The sequence below is a fragment of the Mirounga angustirostris genome, unplaced genomic scaffold (assembly GCF_029215605.1).
Source record: "Mirounga angustirostris isolate CCGP_5_RB_7025 unplaced genomic scaffold, mMirAng1.0.hap1 SCAF_7, whole genome shotgun sequence".
Taxonomy (NCBI): domain Eukaryota; kingdom Metazoa; phylum Chordata; class Mammalia; order Carnivora; family Phocidae; genus Mirounga; species Mirounga angustirostris.
The window spans coordinates 39,710,772-39,725,576 of record NW_026991715.1 but is presented as its reverse complement, the minus strand read 5'-3'; the positions used below and the strand labels follow the sequence as shown (position 1 = coordinate 39,725,576).

Below are 14,805 nucleotides of genomic sequence, written 5' to 3'. Positions count from 1 at the left end.
AAGGATCCAGGCCAGCAGTCTGGCTCCTCTTTCTACCCAAAACCATAAGTGGACTTCCACCCAGAGACACCCAAATAAGAGGGATGGAAAGAAGCAGAGTTCAATAAATAATAGGAAAAAACAATGCTAACAACAATAATAAAATCACAACGAGGTTAGACTGTTGGAAGGAGTTGCATACGATTCAGAGAAGTTACAATTACTTTTGAAAAGCCACCTTTATGCTGTGCTGGGAATCTGGCTGGAGCAGCGAGCTGGGGTCAGAGAGTCCTCAGTCGGTCCGGAGCACTACCAATCCCCCTGGCTCTCCAGAAGGCAGTAATTATCCCCTCAAACACCATCAGATCAGGGAGAATGGACCAGAGCAGTCAGCTGCTGCTTGCCACCGATGCGATCCCAGCATTTTCAGGTGCTGAATCAGGCCCATCTTTTCTGGGGCCCGAATTACTGCAGAGAACAGCTGGGACCTCGAAACTCCACGAACACTTTCCCTGAACCTAATCCATGCTACCTTAGAGAACTTACAACAAACCAAAGGATGAGACGGATAAAATTTAAGAGGGTAAAGGAGTATAAGGCTATCCTTTGGAAACATACGTGTATTTTATATACTCTAAATAAATCTCCAGTACATGTTTGTGCCCCAGTTAGACTTTCTATTATTATTTATCACTGCCTTCCCATCCCTTCACCTTTTGTCTAATCGCGCTTAGCAAAGTGGCGCCTTCACCCCCAGAGTTGTGCGGCCGGGCCAACTCACTATCCCCTGTATGTGGGCTCCTGCCCTAAGGTCGCGCAGCCCAGCGCGCAAGGGCGATTTTCAGCACCAGGGACAGCGCTAGTCCCTCCAGGCCTACCCTTGCCGGATTTTTCCTTGGCGCCGTAACTTTTCTGGTGGGAATAGAAAGGAAAGAAGAGAAAGAGAAGGCCGGGAGGCAACCAGGTGAGATAAAGGGGAAAGTCTGTGGCTTCGGGGGAGAGAGCCTGACCTGCCAGGAAACATCTTGGTGTCCCCCATAACCGTTACCCCCCCCAACTCCGGGGGGTGGTGTACACTCAGCTCTCCCGGACCCGGACGCTGCGCCCCGCCGCAGTCAGTGGACAGCCGAGTACTTCATTCGTTTCTGTTTCTGTCTCTGGTTGCAAAACCAGACCCTCACCACGTTCTTTTTAAGGTCCAGTTTCTCGGCGATGGCCGCGATCTTCTCAGATGAGGGCCGCGGCTGGATGGCGAAGTAGGCCTCCAGTGAGCGCTTCTCTGGCGCCGCGATGGACGTGCGTTTGCGCTTCCGCTCACTGCCGTTGAAGAGCTCTGGCTTGCTGTTTTTCTCTCGATAGGCGGCCTCGGCTTCCTCCAGCCAGGCCTGAAGCACGGGCTTGAGCGCGATCATGTTGTTGTGTGAGAGAGTGAGAGACTCGAACCTGCAAATGGTGCTCTGGCTGAGCGAGCCTACGCCGGGGATCTTGAGGTTGGCTAGAGCCGCGCCCACGTCCGCCTGGGTCACCCCCAGCTTGATGCGCCGCTGCTTGAAGCGCTCGGCGAAGGCCTCGAGCTCTCGGGGGTCCGACTCCACGTCGCTGAGGCATGCGGGCATGGCGCTGTGAGGCGCCACGGCATGTGGGTGACTCATGCCCATGGCCTGGTGCAGGTGGCCCATGGCGCCCAGGTGGTGCGGGTGGATCTGCGCCGGCATCACCGAGTGCTCCGGAGCGCCCAAACCGCTCACGCTCAGCGTGGGAGAGATGTGCTCTAGCAGGTCGCCCTCGAGGCCCTGGTGCACCGGGTGGTGCGGGTGCGAGGTGAGCGCGGCCGGGTGGGATATGGGCACGGTGGACGAAGTGGACGTGCAGGGCACGCTGCTCATGGTATGGTAGGTGGCGTCGGGCTTGAACGGATGGTTCTTGCCGTGGGAGACGATATCCACCGCCGCCAGAGCTTCGGCGCGTGCCAGCAGGCTCTCATCAAAGCTTCCAAATATATTACCCTGCAGCTGCAAGCGAGAAGGCGCACAGCACGGTCAGTGGGGAATACTGTCAACTCAGGATTAAAACACATTTTCAAGCAACCGCGATGCTTCTCCTCAAAGCCCAGGTCATAAAAATTAATACGGAGACAGAGGCTCTGCTGGAACAGACGTGTGGATCAGAGAGACATGAATGAGAGAGAGCGCGCGCCGGGAGAGAGCGCGGGGGAGACAAGGAGAGGGGTTCAGACAGCGGCGATTGTTCTGGGCGACATGAAAAAAACATGAAGCTAGTGCCTGTCAAAAAATGTGCCTTAGAGCGGTAATTATGCTCCACTACGTACCTGCGGGGCTGGGAGACAGACTCGGCGCATGGCCTCGGAACCGGAGTGCAGGCTGGAGAATTTGGGTTCTTGAAGCACCGGGTGCATGCCGAAAGGCTGCTTGGCGTTCATGGCCATCATCTTCGCGCGCCTGGCAGGGAGGCAGCGAGGGACATGGATCAGGCTCTTCTCGCTCGCTCGCCGCGCTCCAAGTGAGCGCCGCTCAGCGCCCGCGCTCCCCTCGCCCTCTCGCTCGCTGCCTCCCCTCTCCCCCACCTGCTTCTTCACTCATCTTACAAGCAGCCTGCCAGGAAGGGCCCGGGCGCGCGCAGGCGTGCTCACGCGCCCGGGACTCGCAGGGGCGGCCCGGGAGGCGAGGCCAGGCAGCCGCTCTAGGCGCGCCTCTGTGCGCCCGCCACGGCCGCCCCCGCCACAGCATTTATACCCGGGCCGGGCCTGGCCTCTCCCGGCCGCCCCGCCCCGCCTGGCTCCAGCGCGGCAGGCCTCCCGGATTCTTTCTTCTTCTTCGTGGACTTGTTTCCCCCCAAAGTCTCAAACCGCTCTGTCCTGTCCCAACTCGCACGGCCCAGATCGAAGGACAGCCCCGGGCTGAGCGGGGCCAGGAAGCTGACCCTACTACACACACACACACACACACACACACACACACACACACTCTCTCTCTCTCTCTCTCTCTCTCTCTCTCTCTCTCTCCTTGTCGGCCAGGCTGCCGCCAAACTGCCCATTTCCAGGGCGCTCCTGGCCCCACGCCCGAGCGGTCCACCAGTGTCCGGCCCGCGGCTCAGCGAAGAGGCGCCTCCAAGCACCCAGACGGGCTCCAGGGAGGTTGAGGGGCTGCCAGAACGAGCCCCGGGTGACCTCAATCGCCCGGGGGGTGGAAATGGGGGACGTAGCTGCCTGCCGGGTCCTGGAGGCCTGAGGCTTCCTCCCCACGCTCGCAGTTCTTGCTTGCCTTCGCTAGGAAAAGATAACTTGGTCCTCCTCCCCCACCCCATCCCCAACCCGCCAGTCTAAAGAAGTTTACTGAGTACTGTTTAGTAACGTTTCAGGACTGCCCACGCCCGCCTTCGGAGTCAGTCAGTACACTTCTGCTGGGCTGCCAACGCTTACAAGCCCCGTTCCCCCAGAACAATAGCTGCCATTTGTGAGCTCCTAATACGTGCTAGGTTGTTTAGAGACTTAGCTCGCGGTATCCTCACATCCTACGGAGTCGGTACTGTTATTCTGTTTTAAAGTTGAGGAAAACGAGGGTCAGACGGGTTAAGTGAGTCGCCCAAGACAACAGAGCTGGTTGGGAGCAGAGCCATTCACTCACGCTTCCGTTATCCATTCCACGAATATTTACTGATGGCCTACTGTGTGCTAGGCGCCACGTCCGACTTCCCAGGCTCTTCATAATTCTGCACTTTGTCGTCCTCTCGAAGTTTCGGGGACCGGAGTGCCCCGCCCCCGCCTCCCCTCTGCTCTGATCCCCTCGCCTTCCCTCTCCTTCCCCCGCGCTAGTAAACATTGTGACTAATGGATGGGGAGTCCTGGTACCGCGGCAGCGCCGCCCTCCGGGGTTCGGAGCGGAGCCCTGGGCGCCCAGCTGAGCCCACCTCGCCTCCGACGCCGATCCCGCCTCTGGCCCGGAGCGGCCTTTGTGTTTTAGAGTTTTCACAAGCCTGCGGGCTAGGCCTTGCGCGCCCGCGGGTGTGGGCCGAGTTTCCCAGACGTGAACATGGTGGTTGGGCGTGGAGGGGCCAGCCGTTGGCCTAAGAGGAAATCCTGCCTAGGTCTGGGCTCCCCACACACGGGTCCTGCCAATCTCTTCTCTGCATCCCACGCAGCCAGCCCCCTTGCTTGGTTCTTGCCCATCTTCTGTCCTCTAATCTGGGAAGAGGACTCAGCACAGGGGCCAGAGACCAAGGGCCGCCCTCTAAACCTCTCCGATCCTCGGTTTCCTTGACTGTAAAATGGCAGCTGCCCTACTGTTTGCCTTCTTGGGTTCTGGTGAAGGAGTTTGGAACTACAGGAGAAAGGAAACCATTGAGCATGGTACCTAGTGCTCAGCAAACCTCACAACCTGATGCTTGGGGCGCAGGCTTTGCCCTCAGATTCAGCATGCATCTCTGCCTCTTGCTGACGGAGAGGCCACCAGCTGTCTCATACCTTATCGTACTGTAGTCTCCTTATATGTCAAATGGAGAAATCGTTTTTCCTCCACTGAGTGCTGTGAACAATGCACTGAAATAAGCAGTTGACACAGTGCTTGGCACATTGAAATCAGGAAATAAATCTTTGTTCCTCTCTTCTTCTTCTCTCACCTTAAAGATAAAGCATTTGGGAGCCAGAGTGGCCTGAGTAATCTCCCTGGAGAATGGTTTGTCTGAAGTTACAAACTGGTTCTCTGCTGTCCTTCCTTTATTCAACACCTGCTTTGTGCCAGACTCCATGCAGAGGACCAGGACACAGATGTGAATGAGACCCCATCCCTGCCCTCACAGAGTCACCATTCTGAAATCCACTGCAGGAAATGGGCTGCAAGCTTGCTCTGCAGTGGAGACAATGTAGATTCAGGACACAGAGCAAGGCTGGTGGGATTCTTGAAACATAGAATGCACACCAGAACCGTGGGCCTTAGGAAGGCTGGGATTTAGACAGCATTCTAATATTGGGCTTTATGTGACCCTGGCTGGGCTTCAGTTTACCCACAAGAAGAGGGCTGGCCTAGATGATATGTACTTGCAGTTCTAGCCAAATACTACCATTCTGGTTAATTTATATGAAACACATTTGGGGGCGCTTGGGTGGCTCAGTTGGTTAGGTGGGCCGACTCGTGGTTTGGGCTCAGGTCATGATCTCAGGGTCCTGGGATGAAGCCCAGCCCAGTGCATTGGGATCCATGTTCAGCAGGAAGTCTGCTTGTGGATTCTCTCTCTCTCTCTTCCCCCCTCCCTCTGCCCCTCCCTCCCCTCCTGTTCTGTCTCTCTCTAAAATAAATAAATCTTTTTTTTTTTAATGAAACACATTTTGAGTAAGTCAAGAGCTTCTTTCCAAGGACATGTAAATTCCCAGAAGCTGAATGCACCATTATTTTATCACTTCACCAGAATTTAGGATCACTCATTCTTGTTCTCTGCCCAGTGCAGGAAGGCAAAAGGGAGAAAGAAACGTGGGGATGGTGGATCTTCCAGGGAGAAAAATGTGTAACTTGTCTTGACCACATGGTGCCCTGAGACCAACACTCACTTCATCATACCCTAGTTGTCTATGAAGTTGAACCCCCAGAAACAGAAGGACAGGCCCATCCCCATCCATCCTTCTCCACTTTGTGCCCTCAGGGGCCTGGGAGACACTTGCCACGGTGGAGGTCAGGCAGGGGTCAGAGCCAGAGCAAGGCTAACTGGCCCCCTTAGGCCTCCAGTGCTGAACTTCAGCTCTCCAGCTCCCGTTCTAGCATCCGCGGGCATTAGGATCACAAATCAAAAACCACTCTTGCATCAGGTGAGCTGTGTTCCCTGGGTTTACCTCATCCTTCCCCCTCAAGAAGGTCTACTCACAGCTCCACACAGCCAGCAGTAAGGTGACACCCATCCTTCGGGACCAGTCTTTCTGAGAAGGCCCTGGAGAGAGAGGAGATGAAGTAAACACCACACAGGAAAGAATGAGAAGGAGAGCCATGAACACTCTATACTTTATAGGATTTGCAAACTTGAATTCTGTCCGAAGCAAGTCCAGGAAAGTAAACTAGTTGGGTGTATAAAGGGGAAGATGGGGACGGAGGTAAACTGGAGAGCAAATGCCCCATCCTCATCCCCGTGGCATTAAATTACAATTAAAATGCACATGCCCCCCACACACACAATCCCACATAACAAGATCTGTCTGAGGGTCCAAGTAGGGCCCACAGGAGCATTTATGGAAGTGACACTAAAGGGGGCACTTTCTTTTTTCTGCGATCATTTCAGAATGCCTACTGACAGCTGGGTCTTGTCATAGGTTCTGCAGGCATAGAGTGCACTGCTTTAAGAGCTCAGAGTCTGGTGGGAACATAAAATTGCCACAGGTAACTCTAAATCAGAATGCAAAGCACTATGTCCCCCAGAAGGATTAGCCCTGGGGGGTGTTGCTGGGGCAGATGGGCAAAGGTGTTTTCCTATGGGCCAGTGGTTTTCAACTTTAGCATGAGCAGGAATCATCTGCAGCCCCTTAAAATACAGCATCCGAGGACCACACACAGAGATTCTGACCACGAGGACTGAGTATTTCCTAACAGACATTCATGATTTGCGTGCAGGTGACCTGGGACCCTCAACTTGAAAACCTTGCTCTGGAAACTTGTTACCTGACATTACTTTTTTTTTTTTTTAAGCCCTGACCTAACTATGTAAGTTTTGCTAAGACTCAAAGAGATCATTTCTCTTCTTGGAGTCTTTCATGTCTTCCTCTATTATCTGTTGGTAAGAACATGATGTTTTATCATCTCAGCTTCTTGAAGGACCCTGAGACTTACCTGTCCCCATGTCTCCAGTGCCTGCATCTACAGGCCAGGCACCATATAGGAGCTTAATATAACAATTTGCATGGAATGAATGAATGCATGAATAATATCCTCCCCAAGATTCTGGTAGTAGGATGATGGTGACAGCAAGAAAAACCAGTTATGGACTGCCAGGCTCCGGGCTATGTGCTTTAGAAAAGAATTATAGCTGGATCTCCACATCAAGACTTTGAGATTGATATTATTTCTCCATTTTCCAGATGAGAAAACTGAGGCATAGAGAGACTGAGTTCTCCAAGGCATTGGAGACATGTAAGCCTGGTAGGGTGGGCATTGGAACCCAGGTTTTTCCAACCTCTGAGCCGATGCTTTTAGCTAACATTTCCCCATCCTCCAAGCCCAGAGGCTAAGCCTGGGAGGATGAGCCGGGTTTACTTCTCTCCCAGAAGGGAGGCGGCCTCTACTCCAGAGGCACAGAGGCTGGTCCCGCTCCAGGCACGCTTCCGGCAGGGGCCACCTGCAGAAGCAGGAACTCCCCGGTCCCACCTCCGTCCCTGGCCGAGCTCCACCTCGGGGGAGATGGGGAGGAGAAAGAGGGGTGGGATGGAAGATGGCCCGATAGGACGGTCGGCCTGAACTCAAGATGCCATCGCGGGGAGGCAGCTGGCGGGGCTGCCGGGCCAGGTGTTCGCAGCCGCCCGCCTCGCCTTCCTCTCTCTTTCTCTCGTCTCCTTTCACGAACTTCTCACATGTACCCGCCGCCTGCGCAGCTGCTGCCGGCCTCGCCTGTCGGCCGCTCGCCTCTCATTGTCTGCGCGGGCTCAGACAATCCGAGACGCCCAGAGGGACTGGGGAGCCCGAGGCCGGGCACTCCTGAGGGGTCGGCACGCGCCAGCCCTCCCCCTGCCCGGCGTCCCCGCCCACCGAGCTCTGGCCCTCCCGCGGGAGGGCTCCTGGCAAGTCCCTGACTCCTTATGGCCTCACTTTCCTCATCTGAAAAATGAGGGGACCAAGTCAGGGAACTCCTAGAGCCCTTCTCCATCATGCATTCTTTCACTGAATACATTTACTGAGCATCTACTGTGCGGCAGTCACGATGTTAGCAGATAGGATTCGGCTACAACCAAGACAGCCCCCTACTCCCTCCCACTTAGCCCTTACCCCTCTAGAGCCGACAGAGGATTGGAGGTCTACTTCCAGTAGCTGTGTAGGAACGTTTTCCTGCGGCCCAAAACGGACAAGAGAGGCCCCAAGTTTTCTGGGTTTAGTCTATGAGGATTTCAAGGACAACCAGGCAGTGGTTTGGATCTAACAGGGCAGTGCCCAGGACACTCTTCCTTATAACTTCCCACGGGCATGGGGCGCTTGGGTGGCTCAATGGGTTAAGCGCCTGCCTTCTGCTCAGGTCATGTTCCCAGGGTCCTGGGATGGAGCCCCACGTGGGGCACTCTGCTCAGCGGGGAGCCGGCTTCTCCCTCTCCCTCTACTGTTGCCCCTGCTTGTGTTCTCTCTCTCTCTGTCAAGTGAATAAATAAAATCGTAAAAAAAAACAAAAACAAAAAAACTTCCCACAGTCAGCACTTGGCTTTTTCATAGCCCCCGACCCCCAAGTAGGTCCTGTTGTGTCATCATTTTTGAGCTCTAGACTTTAGAATATCGCTGTCCTCAGCAGCATGGCCAGCTCTGTGCTTGTCCTTGAGAATCTGAACTCGATAATCACATGGTCCTGTTCCTGGCCCATGAAGACTGGTTTTGCCTTTCTCTTCTCCAGTTCATAGGCATCTTTCGAGTTCAAAGTCATAAAGTCAATCCCCAGGTCACCCAGTTGGTTGTCACCTCTTCCCTGACCAAAGGATTAGGCCGTTTCTCTTACCCAGTCAGCTTGGTTGTGAAGAGGCAGCAAGGGAAAAGGTCTGGATTCAAACATGTAGCTAACCTGCTCTGCAACTCTGGACAAGTCACTCATGGGCTCTGGGCCTCTGGTTACTCAGGACGGCAAGAGTGTTGGTGAGACAGGATCCCATGGGTCCTTTCAGTGTGGATATGTCAAAGTTCTATGTGTGGATCTTGGAAAAATGGTACAGGTCAAGTCCATCACCATAAATGGAAACCAAGTTCTAATGGTTCTGCAGGAAGCTCTGCAAACCAAGCAGGAAGCTTTGTTGTTTCATGCATTCATCAAATGTTGCCAAGCACTTCCTCTGTGCTGGGCACACGCTAGGTCTGGAGATACAATGATAAACAAGGACTACATGGCCCCTGCTTAAAAGCTTAGAGTCTGGCTGTTGTCTTATTCATTCCTCACAATAAATCCCCAGAAGTGAATTATCCTTCCGCCTTTTCTTTATGGATGAGGCAACTGAGTCTCAGAGAGGTAAAGTAATTTGTCTGCCAACGCACAGCTCATTGTTTCCTGAGCTCTTACTCTGTCTTCCTGGCTGTGTGCATTATGTCAGTTCATCCTAACAGCCACCCTACCTAGGATGTAGGTACTGTTACTACCTCTGTTTCACGGAGAGGACTGCTGAGGGCTCAGAGAAGTTGTGTTCCTCGAAGCCACACGGGAATAAGCCACAGGGTTAGGATTTGAACTCAGGTCTGCTGCCCTAAACCGTGGGCTTTCCCACCCATACCGGGAAGCCTCCAGGAAAGGGGGTGAAACTTCCTGCAACTTGTTCACTTGCCCTGCAGTCCCCTGGATGAAACAAAGAGCAGCAGAACCATTAACCAGTCTCTGTAAATTAACAAGAAGAAGGAGAGGAAAGTGAGGAGGAGGAGTGGGGGAACGAAGAGGCAGTGGAGAAGGAGGAGAAGGAGGAGGAGAAGGAGAAGGAGAAAGAAACATAGCAAAGAAAAAGAAAAAGGGAAAACAAGCAAAGGCTTTGCTCCCATCAGGGGGGAAATCGGCATCTTGTCGCCTAGCTCCATGCCCTGATTTATGATAAAAAATTTAGAGGAAATCATTTATATTTTAAAGGATCTAAATAGCTGCATGAAAGTTTTATCTAAAGTGCCACTGTATTTATAGGCAGTTCTTCCATGCTGGAGGTAATTAATAGATGTATAAATCGCAGGGTTCCGAGCTCCCCTGCCCGGCCCAGCTGGATGGCGGCGCAGGCCTTGGCACTTGGGGACAGAGGGGGGAAGGGGTGGCAGCAGCAGAGACACCTGCACCATCCCCACCTCCCACCAGCCGGGCCGCCCTTGGGGAAGCCTTTGCTGGGACCCCAAAGCTAATTCCCCCAGGACAAGGGGATGCAGCTCCAAAGTGGAAGTTGAGCTGCAGTTCCCAGCTGCCCAACTTCTAGTCCCCTTCAAGAGTTTGTCACTAGAGAGCTCTAGAGGAGGCCCTCCTTCCCTCTTTCCTGCCCCCAAGCCAGCACCAGGGAATTTGCGGGCTGTGCTCTGTCGGGTTTATAACTCTGGGAGGTCTTGGTAAGTGAAGTCCTGGGCTCCCTCACTCCCCCACCCCAACTTTAGCCCAAGTCCCATTCTCTCTCTATGCCCCCCACCCCCTGCTCAAGATGCCAGGCGCTTGTTTTGTTTTGGAAAAGGAAGCCAGTTGTGAGAGGCTGACAGCTCTCGGCTTACTTTAATTAAGGCTATGAAATATTGATGATTTTGGCTCTCTCTGTGGCCACCACACCTTACAAGCTGGGAGAGAAGCCCAGGGATGAACAAGTTAAGGTAAGCCAGATGGTTTCCCTTCAGAAACGCCATTCAGACCTACAGAGGTGTCACTGCCTGAGATCATCTCTGAGCCTACATAATTGATGGGTCTTCTGAATGTGAAAAAGAAAAAAATCCACCTAACTGGAAAGAAACAGTGATGACTCATTTGGGGTTGAGGAGAGGCTGTGCCTTCGAACTGGGCTGAGGGTGGATAGGCTGGGGGTAAACAGCAGCTACCTTGGCCCTTTTCTTTCATTAGGTTCCTTCCAGCTGGGCCATATTGAGCCACTTTCTGTCAGGATGTAGGGCAGAAAGAATCCTCCCCATCTAAACACCCTCCTTTATCTTCCCTGGGGGACTAAGAGCAGGTATTCCTCGATAAGAAGAAACTATCCATCTCCCTTTTTATTTTATTTTTATTTTTTAAATGTTTTTTTTCAAAGATTTTATTTATTTATTCATGAGAGGCAGAGGCAGAGGGAGAAGCAGGCTCCCCGCGGAGCAGGGAGCCCGATGCGGGACTCGATCCCAGGACCGCCGACTTGATCCCAGGACCGCGGGAACTGGGATCGAGTCCCTGGGCTGAAGGCAGACACTTTAACGACCGAGCCACCCAGGCACCCTATTTCTTAAAGGTTTTTATTTAAGTAATCTCTACACCCGGTGCAGGACTCGAACTCATGACCCTGAGATCAAGAGTCACACGCTCTTCCAACTGAGCCTCCAAGCACCCCTATCCATCTTCCTTTTTAAAGTCCTTTAATTTCCTGTGCTCTGATAAAGTACCACCAAAAGTGGGTTCAAAAGAAACTCACACAGTCACCTCTTTATTCCACCATTAAGTTTGAGCTGGAGGATGAATGTGTGTCTGTGTTTTTTTGCCGGTCATGTGGCTCTAAACAACACTACAAAAGAGTTGCCATCCTGGCACATCAAGATGTTTTGACCTAGTGGATTCATGCACTTACGGGAGTTGGAGGGGAGTGTGTTGGTGTTCTTTGTGGTGGTGGTAGTGGTGGTGCGGGAGACTCGGTCTTCCAAGACCCATGTCTTCTGTGTGTGTGAACAGGGGTGAAACATTATTTTTGACATAGGATGACCTTGCCATTGACACATTTTACTACATCAGTCCAGAAGTGTGTGATAGACAGTTGCTTCTCTTTACTAAAATTCTTTACAAACAAAATACTATAAATATATTCTGCCCCATTCCATTTCTTCCCATGTATATTTATCCATAATTTATTATATTTCTCAAACAATGATTTTCTAATATAACAAAAAGGACAATGAAGATCTAGCTCTATCCCTGGGTTCAGTATCCAAGTTCTCGTAGATCAGAAATACAGAAAACCTGGAAGCTCTTCTCTCCTATTTCCCCAGACATTTTTCTCTCTGTGAGAATGACAGTTCATCGATTTCTTCTGCTCTTGCATCCTACTTCCTGAACAGGGGGAGAATTTTGCATGCATTTGCAACTGAGTCTTTCTGAATTCAAACAAAATCAGGTCTGGTGGTAAATAGAAGGATCTGGAAGTGAACGTCATATTCCAAAGAGCTGTATACATCACAATACAGTAGGTGGTACTGTGTTAGATTTCACTTCACATTTATAACCTCCTTTTTCTCCAAAGAGCGTGTTGCATACAACTGGCCAGTTTCAGTGCAGTAAGAAATGACTGCATCCTGGGCGCCTGGGTGGCTCAGTCGTTAAGCGTCTGCCTTCGGGTCAGGTCATGATCCCAGGGTCCTGGGATCGAGTCCCACATTGGGCTCCCTGCTCAGCAGGAAGCCTGCTTCTCCCTCTTCCACTCCCCCTGCTTGTGTTCCTGCTCTCGCTATATCTCTGTCAAATAAATAAATAAAATCTTTAAAATTAAAAAAAAATTTTTTTAAATAAATAAAAAAAAAGAAATGACTGCATCCTTTGTGAATGAGCGGTAAGCTTTTGATAACTGCTATCAGTGTGCAGAGTGGCTGTGTGACCGGGAATGGTCAGAGGGCTTAGGGAGGCAGGGAAGCTTCCTCTGAGTTGCTATGAGCTGAATGAGAAGAAGGAACTCACATGTGACAATCTCTGAGAAGAGTTTGCCAAGGAAGGGTAAGTGCGGCACCCCAGGCTGGGAAAGAGTTTGTGTGTTCAAAGACCAGGAAGAAGGACACGCTGCTGGGGCCAGTACATAAAGGAGAGGAAAGGGGTGAGTTTGGAGGGGTGAGGGGATTATAAATAGGACCTTATAAACCACGGTAAGAAACTAGTGTTTTGTTCCAAGAGCTGTGGAAAGTTTTAAGCAGGAGAGTGATAAGCATTTTGATAAAAGTCTCCTAAAAGGGAACACAACCTAGCAGGCACATAGCAAAGTGGTACTCTTGCTGTTCCCTCTGTCTGGAATGCTCTTCCTGCAGACAGTCACGTGGCTCACTTGCACACTGCCTTCAGGTGTCAGCTCAAATGTCATCTTCTCAGCGAAGCCTTCCCAGATCCCTCTATTTACCATTTCAGCTACCTCACCCCTCCTGCATTGTCTCTGCCCTTCTCTGCTGTCTCCATAGCACTCATTATCTTAGAAACTTCATAGTTGTATTTGATTTTCTTATTAGTTTGTTGTTTATTTTGCTAATAGAATGTAGGTTTGTTGAAGGCAGGGGCTTGGCTTTAGTCACTCCCATTTACCTACTGTCACAAACATTGCCTAGAGCTTAAGAAATTTGCATGGAGGGGCGCCTGGGTGGCTCCGTTGGTTGAGCGACTGCCTTCAGCTCAGGTCATGATCCTGGAGTCCCGGGATTGAGTCCTGCGTCGTCGGGCTCCCTGCTCGGCAGGGAGTCTGCTTCTCCCTCTGACCCTCCCCCTCTCATGCTCTCTCTCTCTCTCTCTCATTCTCTCTCTCAAATAAATAAATAAAATCTTTAAAAAAAAAAAAGAAATTTGCATGGAATCAATGAACTCACCTGAGCTGAGTTTTGACAACGTCTGGTGTAAAAGAATGACATCACCTGTGCCATTGGTGAGGCGTATATTTGGGTCCTCTCATTCAGGCACCCATGACCAACGGGAGGCCATAGGGTTCTTTGTCACCTTGGAAGGTATGAACAGTAAGTAGCCAACGTGGGCATCAACCTCGCCTCAGACTGCGCTCCCCGTCATTCTGCTCATCATGTCAAGCCCATTTCCATCTCAGAATCCTTGTCTTCATGTTCCTCTACCTGGAACCTTATCCCCTGATTCCTTCCCCTGGCCAGCTCCCCCTTGTCTGTCATTCAGTTCACGTGCACCTCATCAGAGAGGACTTCCCTGGCCTTCCCTGACTACTCAATCAAAATTACCTCCCTATACCCCATTGGTCACTTTCTACCCCATTACTCCATTCTTGTTTTTCAACCTACCACTTAGCATGATCTGAAAATTACTTCTCCCTTTACTTGTTTATGTGTTCATTACCCATGTGCTTTCGCTAGAACGTAAGCCCCATGAAAGCAGACAAGGCCAACCTTGTATTTCATGGACTCTTCAGTGCCTGGCATACAGGGAGGTGCTCCAAACGTGTGTTGAATGGATGCATAAATGAATAAATAAGACAGACAAGCTAAGGTTGGCCCAGAGCTGCAGAGTGAATGATTGGCATTGCCCAGGAAACCCAATTCCGAGTTCCCTCCTCCCCTTTAGACGACATTGCCTTCCCGATGTATGTGGGAAAAGATAGCTGAAAAGATATACAAGAAGAGCTGAAACTTTTCTAAGCCCAAACTGAAGGGGAAATGTTGAGCTCTTGTGGAGGAAAGAGAAAGCATGTCCCAGTTTTGGGAGGATCATTGCTTCCATTGTTCATCTGAGCCTTTGGGTCAATAAAGCAGATTTCTGACATCATAAAGCCAATTAAGACAAAAAAAAACAACAAACAAACAAAACCACATACGCAAAACTTGACACTGGCTATGGCATGACTGTTCCATTGTACAATCTGATCGAGGAAATGTATCTAGGGTTACCCAGACAGTCAATTATTCATGAGCTAAACGTCCAGGCATCAATTACCTGGCTTGATGCTCTTATTCATTAAGGAGATTGAACAGCCCAACTTAACAAAGCAGGAGAAAGTTGCTAAGTAACAGAAGTTACCTGACCAGCCCGCAACACTGCAACTTCCACAATATGAGTCTTTTCATGGCAAGAGGGCCCAAGGATCACCAGCACCAGAGATCAAGCGGAAAGCCCCAGTGGGGCTAGTTTCAGCTTCGGCAAAGGGAAGGGAGCTCAGGGCATATGGGCTTGATTTAGACAGCAGGAGCAATGTACAAGATATAAGCTAAGTTCCCTTTACCAAATGAACAGGATATTTGC

General features: G+C 51.3%; 1 protein-coding gene across 1 annotated transcript; it reads right to left on the bottom strand.

The window, feature by feature from the left end:
• Positions 1 to 1,047: 1,047 nt before the first annotated feature.
• On the bottom strand, positions 1,048 to 2,428 carry POU4F3 (POU class 4 homeobox 3). The gene is made up of 2 exons (XM_045886677.2): positions 2,309 to 2,428; positions 1,048 to 1,991 (listed from the first exon to the last, which is right to left on the bottom strand). The coding sequence occupies exons 1-2, from the start codon at positions 2,426 to 2,428 to the stop codon at positions 1,095 to 1,097; spliced, it is 1,017 nt and encodes a 338-aa protein (XP_045742633.1). The 3' UTR covers positions 1,048 to 1,094.
• Between the last annotated feature and the right edge of the window lie 12,377 nt (positions 2,429 to 14,805).